Below are 13976 nucleotides of genomic sequence, written 5' to 3' on the forward strand. Positions count from 1 at the left end.
TAAATGCGCTTTTCTTTTGTTGCAACTTCGGCAATCTAGGTTTTCCTGGCAAGCTCCTTTCTGGGTAATAGCTAAGGTATCAACTACTTCTATATGCTTGCATGCTTTTTAAAAAGGTTTTGTGCTTAAGGGTGGTTCTCTGCTCTTACGTGTGGTGCCAGGCAGGGTTCAGCACCTGTGTTACTGCTCTTTATCTTCCCACTCAAGGGAGGTTGTAATTAACAGGGCTGAGTTCACTGCATTGTGCTCCGCAGTGAGGTTGCTGGTATGAATCAAGTAAGTTTTGTTCTATTAAATAAGAGAAAATCCAGGTACACTGGGGAACTCTTGGTGAAAGAAGTGACAGAAAGCTGGAGGAGGTTTTGCTTTCTGCATGACAATATAAAGTACTCAATTTCAAGTTATTGAATACTCCAGACTTGCTGCTTGTTGGCAGGGAGATTGGGCTAGATGATCTTTTGAGGTCCCTTCCAACCCCTAACATTCTGTGCTTCTGTGATTCTATTCCCTGCTGCCAAAACTCAACAGTTAAATTCTAATCTCTGTGTAATAGAGTATGCAGGCCTCTGTGGACCTGGGAAAGAAAATTGTTCTCTTCAGTATTAAGCACTATACAGATGTCAGGAGTCGGATAAAAGAGTCAACGACCCCACTAAAGAACTGAAATACAGGGAAAAGTGCTGTCCCAGATGTAGCCTGGAGGAAAGTTTTCTTCCACAACAGAAACAGATCGAGAACTTTAAAATAAGTTCCAAAGGAGTGAGAATGTTTTCTGTTATCTCATGTTTTGCATTGTTTTATTTGCAAACGGAGAAGAATGAGAGGCTATTAATGGCTGCAACCCCAGCAATCATTCGTTTTACTAAATGATTGAGAGGGTATTTTTTCCTCTGAATATTTTGTGCCAGGTAGACCCAGGCCCAGGCCTCACAAACGTTTATGTTTGTGCTAATCTTGGTTACCATACATACTGATCCTGGTCTTGGACATGTAGAAGAATAAAGTAACTAGAGGTCCAGTATAAGTGTTCACCCTTCACAGGTATAGATTGAGTGATCAACGTATGCTTTTCTCTAACATTTAGAGAATTCAAACAGTAAGTATGGCACTTGCTTCTGCAAACTGTGTGCATCTGTAACGTTCCAAAATGCTGCAATCAGAGGTACCTTTAAAGCAAACCTTGTTCAGTAATATACTTTCTATATTGCTCAATGTACTATTGCCGCTGTTCACATCAGTGATCCATACTAACCATCGTTCTTATTTTGAAGAAAAAGCTTTCTTTTTTTCTTTTCCTCACCCCCTTTTTTTTTCTCAGGAGAAAAGCAAAGAAGCTTTAGAAAGCTAGAAGCAAGGAAATGCTTTGTCATGGACTAGTGGGGTCCAAGGTGATTGCTTTCTGGGAATGAGTGGTGTTTTCACATGTTAAATTGACTCTGTACAGACATTACTGGTACTTCCAATAGCTTTTCAGAAGCAAAGAGGAGCAGAATCCAAATGACTGTTAGCAGAAAGAGGTCGTTTTGCTTTATCTTGGCTTTCTCCTGGTAGGTGAATATTATGTCATTCTTAGTTTTTAGGGGAGGTCAATATCATACCTGAAATAATTGATAATGGTTGTCTTGACCTTTTAACTCTTTACTTTAAGGCCTGTTGGAAACCCAATCTTTGCATGAAGCAGATGAAGATGTGGTCACTGATGTTGATTTCACCAGTGTGATTTCTGAAGAAGAAAAAGAAGAGTTAAAGATTGAGCTAGCCAAGGTAATGAATTTGAATTTCTGTGAGTGCTACTGTTTCTAATTCCTTAAACTGGAAGGTAGTAATTGTAGGATTTTAGTAAAATTATCCTAGGCTAACATAACATGAAACAATTAATTTCTTTATATATTTTTTAAGATTAATTATCTTTTACTTGATGATTGTAGAGAGAAAGTTAAATATACCTTACCATTTTAGTCAGGATATGTCTTTATTTATAAAGCTTCCTTTATAAAGAATGGAAGGTGTTCGTCTTGTTAGATCTATGATATTCTTGCTACAGTAGTTGCTACACCTGATGGAGAAGATTATTTGTGTGGTGCTCAGGGGAAATGCTGCTGCTGATGGCTACAGAAGAGACTATCTATAATGAGCGCAGTAATTTCACCACATTCTTGTTTCCTTTGGCACTGATGTGTTTGGAAAGGCTTATATTTTTGGTTTGCATTTGTTGTTTGCTTCATTGAAGAATTACTTCAGGGGATGTCATAACACCAAGAAGGAGTTTAAAAATAATAATAATAATAAGGAAATGGGAGGGAAAGCTGTGAACCATGTGGTCTTTTTATTATAAAGATTAAAGAGATTGTCTAGATAGTCTACAATAGGACAGATGATCAATTTTAATTACAGCTGCAGAATACTGCAGAAACAGAAGTGAAATTCCACACTGACAAATGAGAGAATGGGAAAAAATGAGGATTTTAAATTATTTTAAATATGAAACAAGTAACAGAAATCATAGCTGTGTGAAGGGAGAGAGTTGTTTGTGTCTTAATTGAAATAATGAATTTTAAAGACAGTAAATGGAAAACGTCACATAGCAAGAATAAAATAATAGCCCATTTGAAAAGTAGGAAACCCAACATTTGAGACTGTGACCATGTACCCTCAAAGCGTAAACTGGCTAGGGAAAAAGCATTCCATTATAATTGGTCCATAATGCTCTGTGAAGCGTTTGCTGCTGTTACATGCAGAATGGCCACACCCAGAGGACAGTTCTTTTGCAGAGATTGATCCTTGCCTTTCATAACACAGAAATATTTAAATTAATATTAAGTTGTAAGATTAAATACTCTAAGAAGCAACATTCTTAACAACTCTCAAGTCATTTACCTTCAGCACTGTTTAGGCTTTTCTAGTGAAACAAAAAGCAAAAGATTGTGTTTTCACTTTACTGTTTTATTAGGCCTTATGTTTCTGAGTTGCTAGTTAATTTTTACTTCTTTATTGAAACTTCTTTACTTCTTTAGCTGAAACTTTACATGGTCAGTTCATTGCATAGTGATGAGATAGGATGGGATGTTCGTTATTGGCTTTTCGTCAGCACCAGAGGCGAGGGTCACACATAGAAACACGGGAGATTTCCTCTAAACATCAGGAGACTTGTTTTTACTATGAGTGTGACTGAGCACTGACACAGGTTGCCCAGAGGAGGTTATGGAGTCTCCATCCTTGGAGATATTCAAAGGCTATCTGGGTACAGTCCTGGGCAACTGGCTCAGTATGGCCCTACCTTGAGCAGGGCAGTTGGACCAAATGACCTCCAGAGGTCCCTTCCAACCTCAGCCATTCATTCTGTGAAAGGGACTTAAGAGGTAGGTGAAAATGGAAGAGAAAAAGAGCTTCCTGCAGCCATCTGAGAATGGTAGGACTCTCTCGGTCCAGTTAATCTCAGGAGTTAGTGGTTATCCTTCCTGCTTGCTGATTCCTGTGGGAGCAGAGAGTTCTCGGTGGCTCGTGGTAGAAATGCTTTAATTCGTGTACCAACACACAAGATTGCCTTTCAAATATTATGATCTTGGCTGACCCAGAAATATTATCTGAATTGCTCACAGCAGGTGCTGGCATACAGTTTATGCTTAGAAACAAAATAAACCCAATAATTATGTTAAGAAAGGCTTGGAAAACTTGAATTTAGAGTTTACAAAGTCTAAACTTAAATGAGACTTATGATTCTTAGGAAAGGCTGTAAAAAGGTGTAAGACTTTGACTCCTTCATAAAGAAGTCTCTGTGGGAATTGGCTAATGTTTCCTTTTGAAAAGCTGTCACTCTTTCAAGCCCCCTCTGCTCCACTGTTGGTAGTTTTGTTTCCTTCTATGCTCATATGTGTTAGGCAATACCTATTTGAGCCTGTAGGAACAAGCACCATTCTTCTTATTGTTTTTGATGGTTCAAAACTTCCTTAATGCTGCAATCACTTAGTAGTTGATATAATGGGGAGCTGTTGTGAGCACCTGCTGTCCATGTATTTAAACAGAAAAAATACCTTCCATCGCTATGTTGTGTATCTGCTGTATATATTTTGTCATCCTCTTTTTCCTTCACTCCCCAACATTAGCAGGGAAACTAGCACTACTGGTTTTTCCGACAGGTTTTCTATATTTTCTTTTTCTATTCCCCTGCTAGTAGCCTGTCTGTACTGGAAGCTTTTCAGGGCGGGGTCTAACTCTACTCTTGTATTTGTAGTCTGGCTAACACAGCAGGGCCTTGACTCTTAATCGAGCCTTGGAGTTTCTACACTGTGAGTGAAATGAGCAGCTCTTACAGAAACTTCTAACAGACATTTGAATTAACAGCAGTCAGTCTGCCACTTCGGAATAATAGCGGAAAATTGTAGGCTGAAAACTTTATATAGGGCCAGAAGCGTGTTAGCAGAACAGATTTTTTTTTTTATTTTTTTTTTTTCCTTTCCTCCCTGACTGTGAAGATCATGGTACAATGACTCTTGAGTCAAGATGGGGCTGAGGTTTTGAGCTATCTCACTCACTGCTGTCAGTTGTCCTTCCATTACACTCATCAAAGCAGTCATTTACTCCTTGCTGTCTTCCCCCTCCCATACCTTCACAAAAGCAGCTATCTGGTTTGATCTACAAGCTTTGAAGATGATGTACAGGTTCTAAGTTCAACTCTGTGTGTTACTGCTTATTTAATCCCAGTTTGAGGAAAGATGTACCTTTCTCTGCAAACTTAGGACTAAATTTAATTATGTGTGTCCGTGATATCTCTGGGTACTGCTCACCCAAATAAAAACTTACAAATTGGCATGTACTCGGCCTGGAGGTCTAAAATTTGAGCTATGTGCTTCGGTGCAGAGTGCCTTTTATTTTTTGTGCTGTGTTATTCTGTTCGCAGTTACAACTGCTTTCTTTAAAAGGCTACCATAGTAAGCTGCTCACATTTCTCTACAAATATTTTATGCATTTAAGTATACATGTTGTAATACTCGGCACTTTTGAAAAGGGGTGACAATTCAATAACAATTACTGCTTTACTAAATACAATGAAAATCTAAACGTCCTGTGGACTGGCTTCACTGAGAGACAGCTCTTCTATATGTTTGCCATTACTTTCTTCATTTCTTCTGACATAAAAAGGATTATGTGAAAGAATGGTATAGAGAAGATGCAGTTTTGTGATGTGGGATTTTTTTTTAAGCCAGTGGAATGAAGGGGGTGTTGGACTAGATGATCTTTTGAGGACCCTTCCAACCCCTAGCATTCTGTGATTCTGTGAAGGAAGAGAGTATTTTCTTCCTTGAAGTGAGCTCCTTTCTATTATCAAGTATCCCGTCAGAGTTGCTCTTCCTACCAGTGTTATAGCTGGTTCTTCCTTATTAGGTTGTTTGTCTGTTCCTCCCCCATGTGCTGTACCCACACAGTTACTTCTTCACCTCTCTGCAATGGAGCTAGGAACTGATCTGGCTTTAAAATAGCCCTTGTTTTTTTTTGTGATAGCTTTTGCCTGCTTCCAGCTTCCTGTCATGAGAAGGGCTGTGCAAACAGCCAGGCCAGGCCACTACACATGTGATGTAGTGGTAGGAAAAAGGTTGCTTCGTCTAACTGAGAAGCGTACGTTGAGCTGTGCTGGCTTCTGCTTTCTAGTGGAGACCCTTAATATTTTAATCACTTACTGCCTTGATCTTTAAAGCAAGCATAATATATACTCGATTTACTATTCAACCCATTCATCAGTATTATTCCAACCAATAGCTGAATCTTTCCACCTCCACATTTTACATAGTACTATCTCAGAATATAGATAATACCAACAGATGTAATTTTTTAGTAATACTAGTTTATCCAAAGTGCTCCATTTTACTGAATAACTACTTTCTGGTTTGTTTTTCTCTGAGCTGTTTTGTGAGTGTCTACTGGAAAAAAATGGGGAAAGTTATGCATTAGAAAATTACGGAGTTAGGTTTTGTTCAGGCACACCAGCATCTTAAAAGGATGTTCAGCCCTGTAAAACATACAATTTGCCCTAAAATGGTCAAAAAAGGCAAAACAAGGGAAAATACTTTTCTGTGTTTATATGCTAGATTTCACTGCCCTTCTTCCGTATTACTACTCAGTCACAGATTTCAGAGAGATCTATAATGTGAATTTTTTCCTAGGGTCTCACCATTGTGTGATTTACACGCTACTCCTGTCAGCTAATCATGACAATTGTAAAACCTTAGGTGGGCAGCTCCTCTCCTTGTTTTTGCATGTCCCATAGATAACAGAGGAAGGAAAAAACAGCTGTTAATTCTGATTCCTAAGCTCACAAAAAGGGAGAAGGAAACTTTTCCCCCTTTATGGTACACCTATGTTTGTGTAACTGTGTTGCACTTAGAAAGAAGAAAAACATGAGGACTAGAGGCTTGTATTTTTGTTGGCTTAAGCCCTAGCTTTGTAATAGAGCCTGCATTTATAAGAGCGGACTTTTCAAAAATGCCTAAGCAGGTGATGCCTGACTTCCATGTGAGGTAGGTATGTAACCTGCTTAAATGCTTTTCAAGATCCTACTGTAAGTCCCTAATTCTTTCTGCCTGCTTCACAGTTTTCAGCCACTGATACCTGAATCTGCCATTATTTTTAAATGATGGGACTTGAGAAAGATTTTGTCAATTCAGAAGTGATCTCTAAAGAAAAATAATTTATTATTTTTAATACAGTCAAAATATTGTTCATATTTAAAGCCACTGAGCACATGGTTCGTGCTTGCTTAGGGCTTTACACCTCTAGGTGTCTATTTAACAGAGCAGATGGAAAGTAATTCTAGTAGAAGCCCTCAAATGTTTATATATCCAGGTACCTAATGATCAGTCTAGTGCTAGCCCATATGGAAAGCACTAATAAGTACATGTAAGCATACTGGTATTAGTTGAAGTTAAGTTCTTCAGCAGCGTTACTCAGGCAGGCTCGTGCTCTGAGGGGTTTGCTGTGGGTGGGAAGCAACTGAAGGGAGCTCGGAACTGCTGTCTGAGGAATGCTGGCATCTGTGATTTCTTCTTTCTGTGAGCATTTAACCAGTTATCCTCTTGGAATAGAAACTCATGCTGCCTCTTGGCAGCATTTCATTTAGGAATATAGTGGAACATAAAGGACACGTGAAGGAATAAAGCGATTTTGGACTGTCACATGTTGGCATCACAGGCATTGGTGAATACTGATACCTGCTTCACTGAGGTCGTGATTTTGCTTTGTGTTTGTAGTCGTGCTGCTTAATTTCTGAGCTACTTCAGTAATTTAAATGGCAGGTAGTGACAAAAGAGCAACTGATAGCTGAGGAATTCACGGGTGAGACCTTTCCAAGAACGGTGAGCTTACAGCCAGTTTTACAGGGAAACAGAACACCTGAGTGTGTAAAATAAAAATAATGCTGGTACTGACATCCTAAATATAGCCCTGGGGGTCAGCAACCAATTCATCTGGTGCTTGCCTCACTGCCTGCAGCCCATGGAGTTAAATCACAGGGAGACTGTGGTTCCAGGGAACTTGGCATATGGTTAACAGCCATATTACCATATGTTACTCTATTAACATATGGAGGAAGGAACACAGTTGGTAAGGGAATTTCTAAACCTGAAGTGAAAGGCAGCTGCTCTGGTGTCACTTACCCTTGTTAGCTTCAGTACCTCTGAGTTCTGCTTGTATAATTAATTGGCTTGGGAGGCTTCCTGACGAAGGATGTGAACCTGGGCTGACAGGAGTGCTGCCCAAGGGGGAGGGTCCTAAGCCAGTGGCAGCCTTGATTCAACGGTCCCTCCTCTCTGTTCTGGTCCTTGCCTTGCTAAAACACTGGGTTGATTTAAATATTTCAAATCATATCCACTACAGGGAGAATTCCGTCCCTCTGTTTGGGCTGAGTGTTGTCTTTACAGCTTGAATTTGCACAATTTGGTTAATGACTAGGAGCTCCAAAAAGACTAATATGCTGTGTCTTCTGAATGCTTGTGTGCTTTGGGTAGGACCTGTTTGCTCATGTTAAAAGTCCATCCACTACATATTTTTATGTTACTATTTTGAAATATGTAGGGCCTAAAATATATAGATGAAACTAAAGTGACAAAGACATAACTTTTTATGATACTCTCAAGTCGTATGCTATCGTGCGATTTGGGTTTTTTTAACCTGCTCCTAAGAATTTGCATCAATATTTTTCAAGAGTGGAAGATGAAAAGCTGCAAATGTGAGGTTGAAAGCCTATGCATTCAAAGCAAGATATTTGCCTGAATTATCCAGTCTTCTCCTGCTTTGCCCATTCCCATTTTACTAGTGAATGAAAAACTGATGCTAGAGACTCCTAATGTCCTAAGGCAGGTCTTGGTCACATGCTCAATAGTTCCTCACTGGAGAATTCTGTCTCTTATCAGATACATGCATGTGACATTGCACACAGGTAGCACAGTTTGAGACATTAACGTGTTGTCATCTCTGTTCTGGACGTGTCTTTGTGATCTCTACAAGCACTTGACTCTTTAGTCATCTTCAAAAAATGCAAGTTTACGCGAGACTCATTTAATCTCTTAACATTGTAAGCGTTTTATTGTTCCGTGGGAACAGGATAACGCCTTTCTCCTTTCTCCTCCCCCTTTGTTTCTCTCAGCTAGAGGATGAAATTTCAACTTTGCGGCAAGTGCTAGCAGCCAAAGAAAAGCACCTGGTTGAAATTAAACAGAAGCTTGGCATAAGTCTGATGAACGAACTGAAGCAGAACTTTAGCAAAAGCTGGCATGATATGCAGACAACTTCTGCGTGAGTACAGACCTTGCACAAATTCACCCTTATGTGTTGTGTAGCATGTTGGGGTTATTGTCTTGATGAGGCCTGGCATGAAATAAGAACTGAAATACCTGCCAGGAGAAGTAGGCGGCAGAGAAAAATATGTCACGCTTTTCAGAGCAAGGAGACCTGAAAAAAAAACCCCATTGCGCAGCAGCAATGTGCTTTGCTGCTGTGTTCCACCTCACTCTTGCAAAATTGCAGCAGTTAAAGCTATTGTGGTCCTGAGAAGGTTATCTTCCTGTCCCATGACACTTTCTTACAGGAGGAGAGAAAGAATCTTTTTTAACCTCAATGTATTGTATTTTTCAATTTCCAAGAAAGACAATGTAAAAAAAAAATTAAAGAAATTACCAAAACATTAGAAACTGTTTAAAAAAATAGTACCATCATCTGAATTATAAAGAATACTAGCAGTATCAGTTGATGTTTGAGGCTCTTTAGTTCCTGCTTTTGCTTCTCCAAAAGCAACAGAAGAAAAATTTTGGAGTTTATCCTAAGTCCTGCATATGTCAAGTTATTTGTTATTTTCTAGAAGTATGTTCTCTAGACAAGTCCCTGAAGCCTCTCACAGCCTTTGTTTACCCCTGTGCAGTGTGTGTAACTAGTTCACAAGAATTTAGGGAAACTCACCTCGAGGAATAAGTAAGCAGCTTTGAGTTCCCAGAGTGAAAGGTAATGAAGAAATATGAAGAACTGTTACTCTACTGCTGTTGTTGAAATGGATCTAACTTGTTTTGGTGGTTTTTTTTGAACCAGACTAATTATACTGTAGAATTCTGTAGTCAAAGTCAGTTGCTGCTTTCCAGGAGGGTGGATTTTAAACATACACCAAGTTCTTGGATGAGGAAGCAGGGGAGGGATGTTATTTGGGCTGTATCTTGCTGCCAAGAATTACCCATGCAAGCCTTTTGTCTCATATAAGGAAGGAGTTGAAAATAGATGTATGGATATAGTGATAAGACTTATCTTGCATCTGCCACAAAAAAAACGCTGAAACCCAGGATAGAAAGTGTTATGTGTAAGCTTCAAACACTTTTTGCTCTGTGTCTCTGATGAAGCATCACTGAGAGAGAGAGCAAATAAAACTATGAGTTCCAAAGCTCTAGGAAGGCCATGAAAATAACTGAGGGATTGGCCTCAGCTCCGTACCGATCTTTATACTTACGCATATGAATATACCATGTTCCTTTAAACTTTTTGGGCTGAACCACCCACCTTTCATCAAGTGCTGTCTGAAAAGTTACTTGATGTTTTTTTCCTTCTTTTTCTTTTCATTTGACAACTGAATTTGACACTTAGGGAGGAGTGAGCTGCTCCACAACAGAGCTGAACTGGGAGTTGACAGCAAGGCAGGCAGGGCAGCAGCATCACCCACGAAGGAGCAGTCCCACAGTACCTGGACAAAAAAGCAGAGCAGGTCCAGTGACAGTAAACAGGGTCAAGCCAAGAGTTCAGATCTCTGGGCTAGTCTGCAGTCACGAGCCAAGTCCAAGGTCAAATCTGTTGGCGGAGATCAGTGAGGTACGTGGCCAGGTACAGGCACACCAGTCATGGGACTCAGGCAAGGACTAAGGGCTTAAGAACACTTTAAGCTTTGCTGTAGCTCTCAAGTGAGGAGATGTGTCTAGCAAGGTTTCTCGCAACACAGGTTTCTTCTAACACAGCACTGTTCCCACAGTCTTACCCAAGGTTACACAGTGGTGCAGTGTCAAAGCTGGCCTTGAGCCGGCAGCCAAACCCATGGCAGCAGGGAGTAACAGTTAGTAGTGCGTCTTGGTGCGCTTAAGGCCCTGTCAGAGACTTGGAAAAAAATGTGTAAAAATGTACATTTTTTACATTAAAATAATAATCCTTTGTGTTTTAATGAGAAGTCAAGTAAGGTGTAAGCCCCCTAATAAGAAATGTAGTTTGAGTGTCTCCTATCTCTTACTTTTGGAGACTTTCTCAGCTAGGTTGTGTTTCTCATGACATGTCATTAACATGGATGCCCATGCTGGCTTGGTGAGGATGTCTGGCATGTGCTAAGAGAGGATAGTCCAGTGACACTGAGCTTTAGAAGAGAGAAGGGGCACGAGACACCTGAGCTAGAGTTACTAGGATACACTAACAATATTTTGAAACAAAATCTTTAATTTTTACTTAAGATTTGATAGTAAATTCCAAGACAACTTTTCATTTTCCACAAGGACAGAGAGGCTTTAGGAGACTTTATTGGTGTTTGAGTTTCAAAACCAACAAACTATTAGGTGATGAGTGGGCACAAGTAGTAACGTGGAGTTGAGCAGCAGGAGTCCGTTTGTGCCCTTGAAAATCCAGATGTCCATGGTCTCTGCTGTTCTTTTCTGGCTGACACTCATGCCAGTACAGTGATGCCAGTACAAATCACCGTAATCTGGCATTCTTCAGAATGGATGTTTTGAGTAATAGAGGTGATTCATTGTTGATGCACCAAAATAGCAATAGCATAGCGTTACTCACCAAGATTCTCTCATTTAGTAAGGATGAAGAGCCTGTTTTAAAAAATAAAAGTTCAAAATATTTGCATGGCTGTACTTCAGGCTTCTAAATCCACAATCAGTAATTTTAAATTTTGAAAAGACCTATTTTCAAGGAGGCAAATGTTACTTTCACTCATTCTTACTGGGTTTTGTAGCTTCTGTGCTTTCCTGGAAGTTAAAACCACTTTACTTTAACAGGGAATTTTTTAGAGCCAAAAAGAAAAATGAAGTACTAGAATTTTGTCCTCTTATTGTTGTTAATCTTTTTAAGCTCTCCATGTGGGGGTGGATTCTTGAGGGTAAAGTGGTCTTAGAGTCAGAAGGGTGGACTTCTCTCAGAAAAAGTTCTGTAAAGTGTGACTGAAAACTAGTTAAGACTCATGACCCAACTCACTGGCTGGATGCCACTTGAGATGACTATATTTAACTTTGAGATTCTAACTACTTTTAAGCATTTACATTTTAAATGGCTGGCCACAGGTAGTCTAGGAGTTAGCCTGAGCATGCTTAACATGTAATGTTAGAAATTGTCATTAAAGGATTGCTATGATTAAAAAAGAAAAAAAAAGTAATACTTCTTATACTGAGGAGAGCTAGAGCTGGAGATCAATGGGCAATGTCCTCCACAGATTGAAGGTTGTGTCAGGCTCAACATACGGTTCCGTACAAAGTCTGTCTCCTTGTCATCATGTCATGCTTTAAGGCATGCAAAAGCAGTTCTAACTATCTTTAGTAACACATTACATTTGCAACAGTAATGTGCAGATATTTTTTGTATCAAATCAGCTTTTTTTTTAATCTTTAGCTTTGTTTTTCTCTAAAGAAAGCCTGTAATATTGTTTGCATTTTTCAGCATTGTATGAAATACACTTGGAAGTCTTTCACTTATGATGATGACCAGAATCATAATGCATCTTTCAAGTTCCTTGTACATTTCCTGTGCTATTCTTCAGTGCACTGATTTTTTTGTATAATCTATAAGGCGATGAGTTCTACTATAGAGGATATTGGTAACTAGAGAGCAAAATTATTGCCTCAAGTTTAATTTGCCTGCTTGGATAAAGCATTCAACTGGAATGACTTCCCCCACACACCTTTCTAAAATCAGGTTTCCTGTAAGTAGAGGTGGGTGGATATTCAGATAGCTTCTAGCAATAGTTTTTTTAATTTATATTTTAAACATAGGTAATTCATTCTTATTTAGATGCCAGAAACAGGGTAATGTTGGCGGATTTTGAGATTATTTATTTTATATTAAGAAATCATTAAAATGTCTTTACAGGGATATTTACAAAGACCATAACTGAGCTTTTTTAATTAACATTTTGCTACAAACAAAAGGTTTTATGTAACCTGGATGCAATACGTTTACTTAGTTAAAGCTACTTGACTGGTGGTGCTTCAGGAAAGTTCCCATGGCTCTCTCTGGCCTTCCTGTATTTCAGATTTTCACTGCATAGTTCATTAAGGTAAGAAGATAGCTTCTCTAAAGATTGACCTAGTTTTATACAGAATCACAGAACAGATAAGGTTGGCAGTGATGTCAGGAGTCTCCTTAGTTCAACTTCACCTTTCAGAGCAGGGTCAGCTAAAGCGTGGTTCTCGGGACTATGTCCCATCAGGTTTTGAATGTCTCCGAGATTGGAGACTCTATAGCCTCTCTGGGCAACCTGTTCCATTACCCTCATTACCTGTTCAATTACCCTTACTGTGAAAAACCTTTTTTCTTTTTTTTTTTTGAATATTTCTTGTATTTGATTTGTGCCCATTGCCTTTTACACTTTCACTAGATACCACTGAGAAGAATTTGCCTCTGTCTTCTCTAATTCCTTTCATCAGGTTGTTTACACACACTGATGAGATGTTCCTGTGAGTCTTCCCTTCTCTAGGCTGGCCAGTCCCAGCTTTCTCATCCTTTCCTCGTATGAAAGGTGCTCCAGTCCCTTAGACCTCTTTATGGCTCTTCGCTGGACTTGCTCCAGTACATCCACATCTGCCTTGTACTGGGGAGCACAGAACAGGACCCAGCACTCCAGGTGTGGCCATAACCAGGGCTGAGTAGAGGGGATGGGTTACCCCCCTCAAGCTGTAGTCTCTCAAGGTACTGTTAGCCCCCCGTGCTGTGAGGACACACTGCTGACTCATGTTCAACTTGTTGTCTACCAGGACCCCAGGTCTTTTTCTGTAAGGCTGCTTTCCAGCTGCTTGATCCTCTGCCTCTGCTGGTGCATGGGGTCACTAATCCCAGACTGCAGGACTATGCATTTGCCTTTGTTGAACTTACTGAGGCTCCTGATGCCCCTTTTTTTTTTCAGACAGTCAAGGTCACAAGTAGTAGTATTCCTTAATGCATTTACGGAATTGCATTGCATTATATATGGAGAAGGTGGCAAGGGTTAATTTATCCTCTTCACCAGCCCCTCGCATGAAGCACTAAGGACATAAATCCACGAGTTACCTTGGCCTTTGTAAACATGTATGTTGTAACCATGCTCAGCTTTGTCTGTTCCTCAGCTTTTAATGGAATCCTTTTCTATACTTCTCTGGACATTATAGTCCTCTCGGGAGAAATTTCAGTACTACTGACTTTCTAGGAAGTTGTATCTGTAAAATTACCCACCAATAGCCTCACTCCAGCTTATTAGTTCTCAGAAGCTCTTTTGT

The 13976-nt window shown here is 39.7% G+C and overlaps 1 protein-coding gene across 1 annotated transcript in view; it reads left to right on the forward strand.

Moving 5' to 3' along the window:
- The first annotated feature begins 1063 nt into the window (after nucleotides 1-1063).
- The window catches only part of TPD52L1 (tumor protein D52-like 1), a 36392-nt gene continuing 23479 nt past the window's right edge, over nucleotides 1064-13976 (forward strand). Inside the window, 3 exon segments of the mRNA XM_009870856.1 lie at nucleotides 1064-1100; nucleotides 1649-1764; nucleotides 8636-8784. Of these exon segments, the coding sequence (XP_009869158.1) occupies nucleotides 1064-1100; nucleotides 1649-1764; nucleotides 8636-8784 (302 nt within the window).

The sequence above is a fragment of the Apaloderma vittatum genome, unplaced genomic scaffold (assembly GCF_000703405.1).
Source record: "Apaloderma vittatum isolate BGI_N311 unplaced genomic scaffold, ASM70340v1 scaffold8506, whole genome shotgun sequence".
In the NCBI taxonomy this organism is placed as follows: domain Eukaryota; kingdom Metazoa; phylum Chordata; class Aves; order Trogoniformes; family Trogonidae; genus Apaloderma; species Apaloderma vittatum.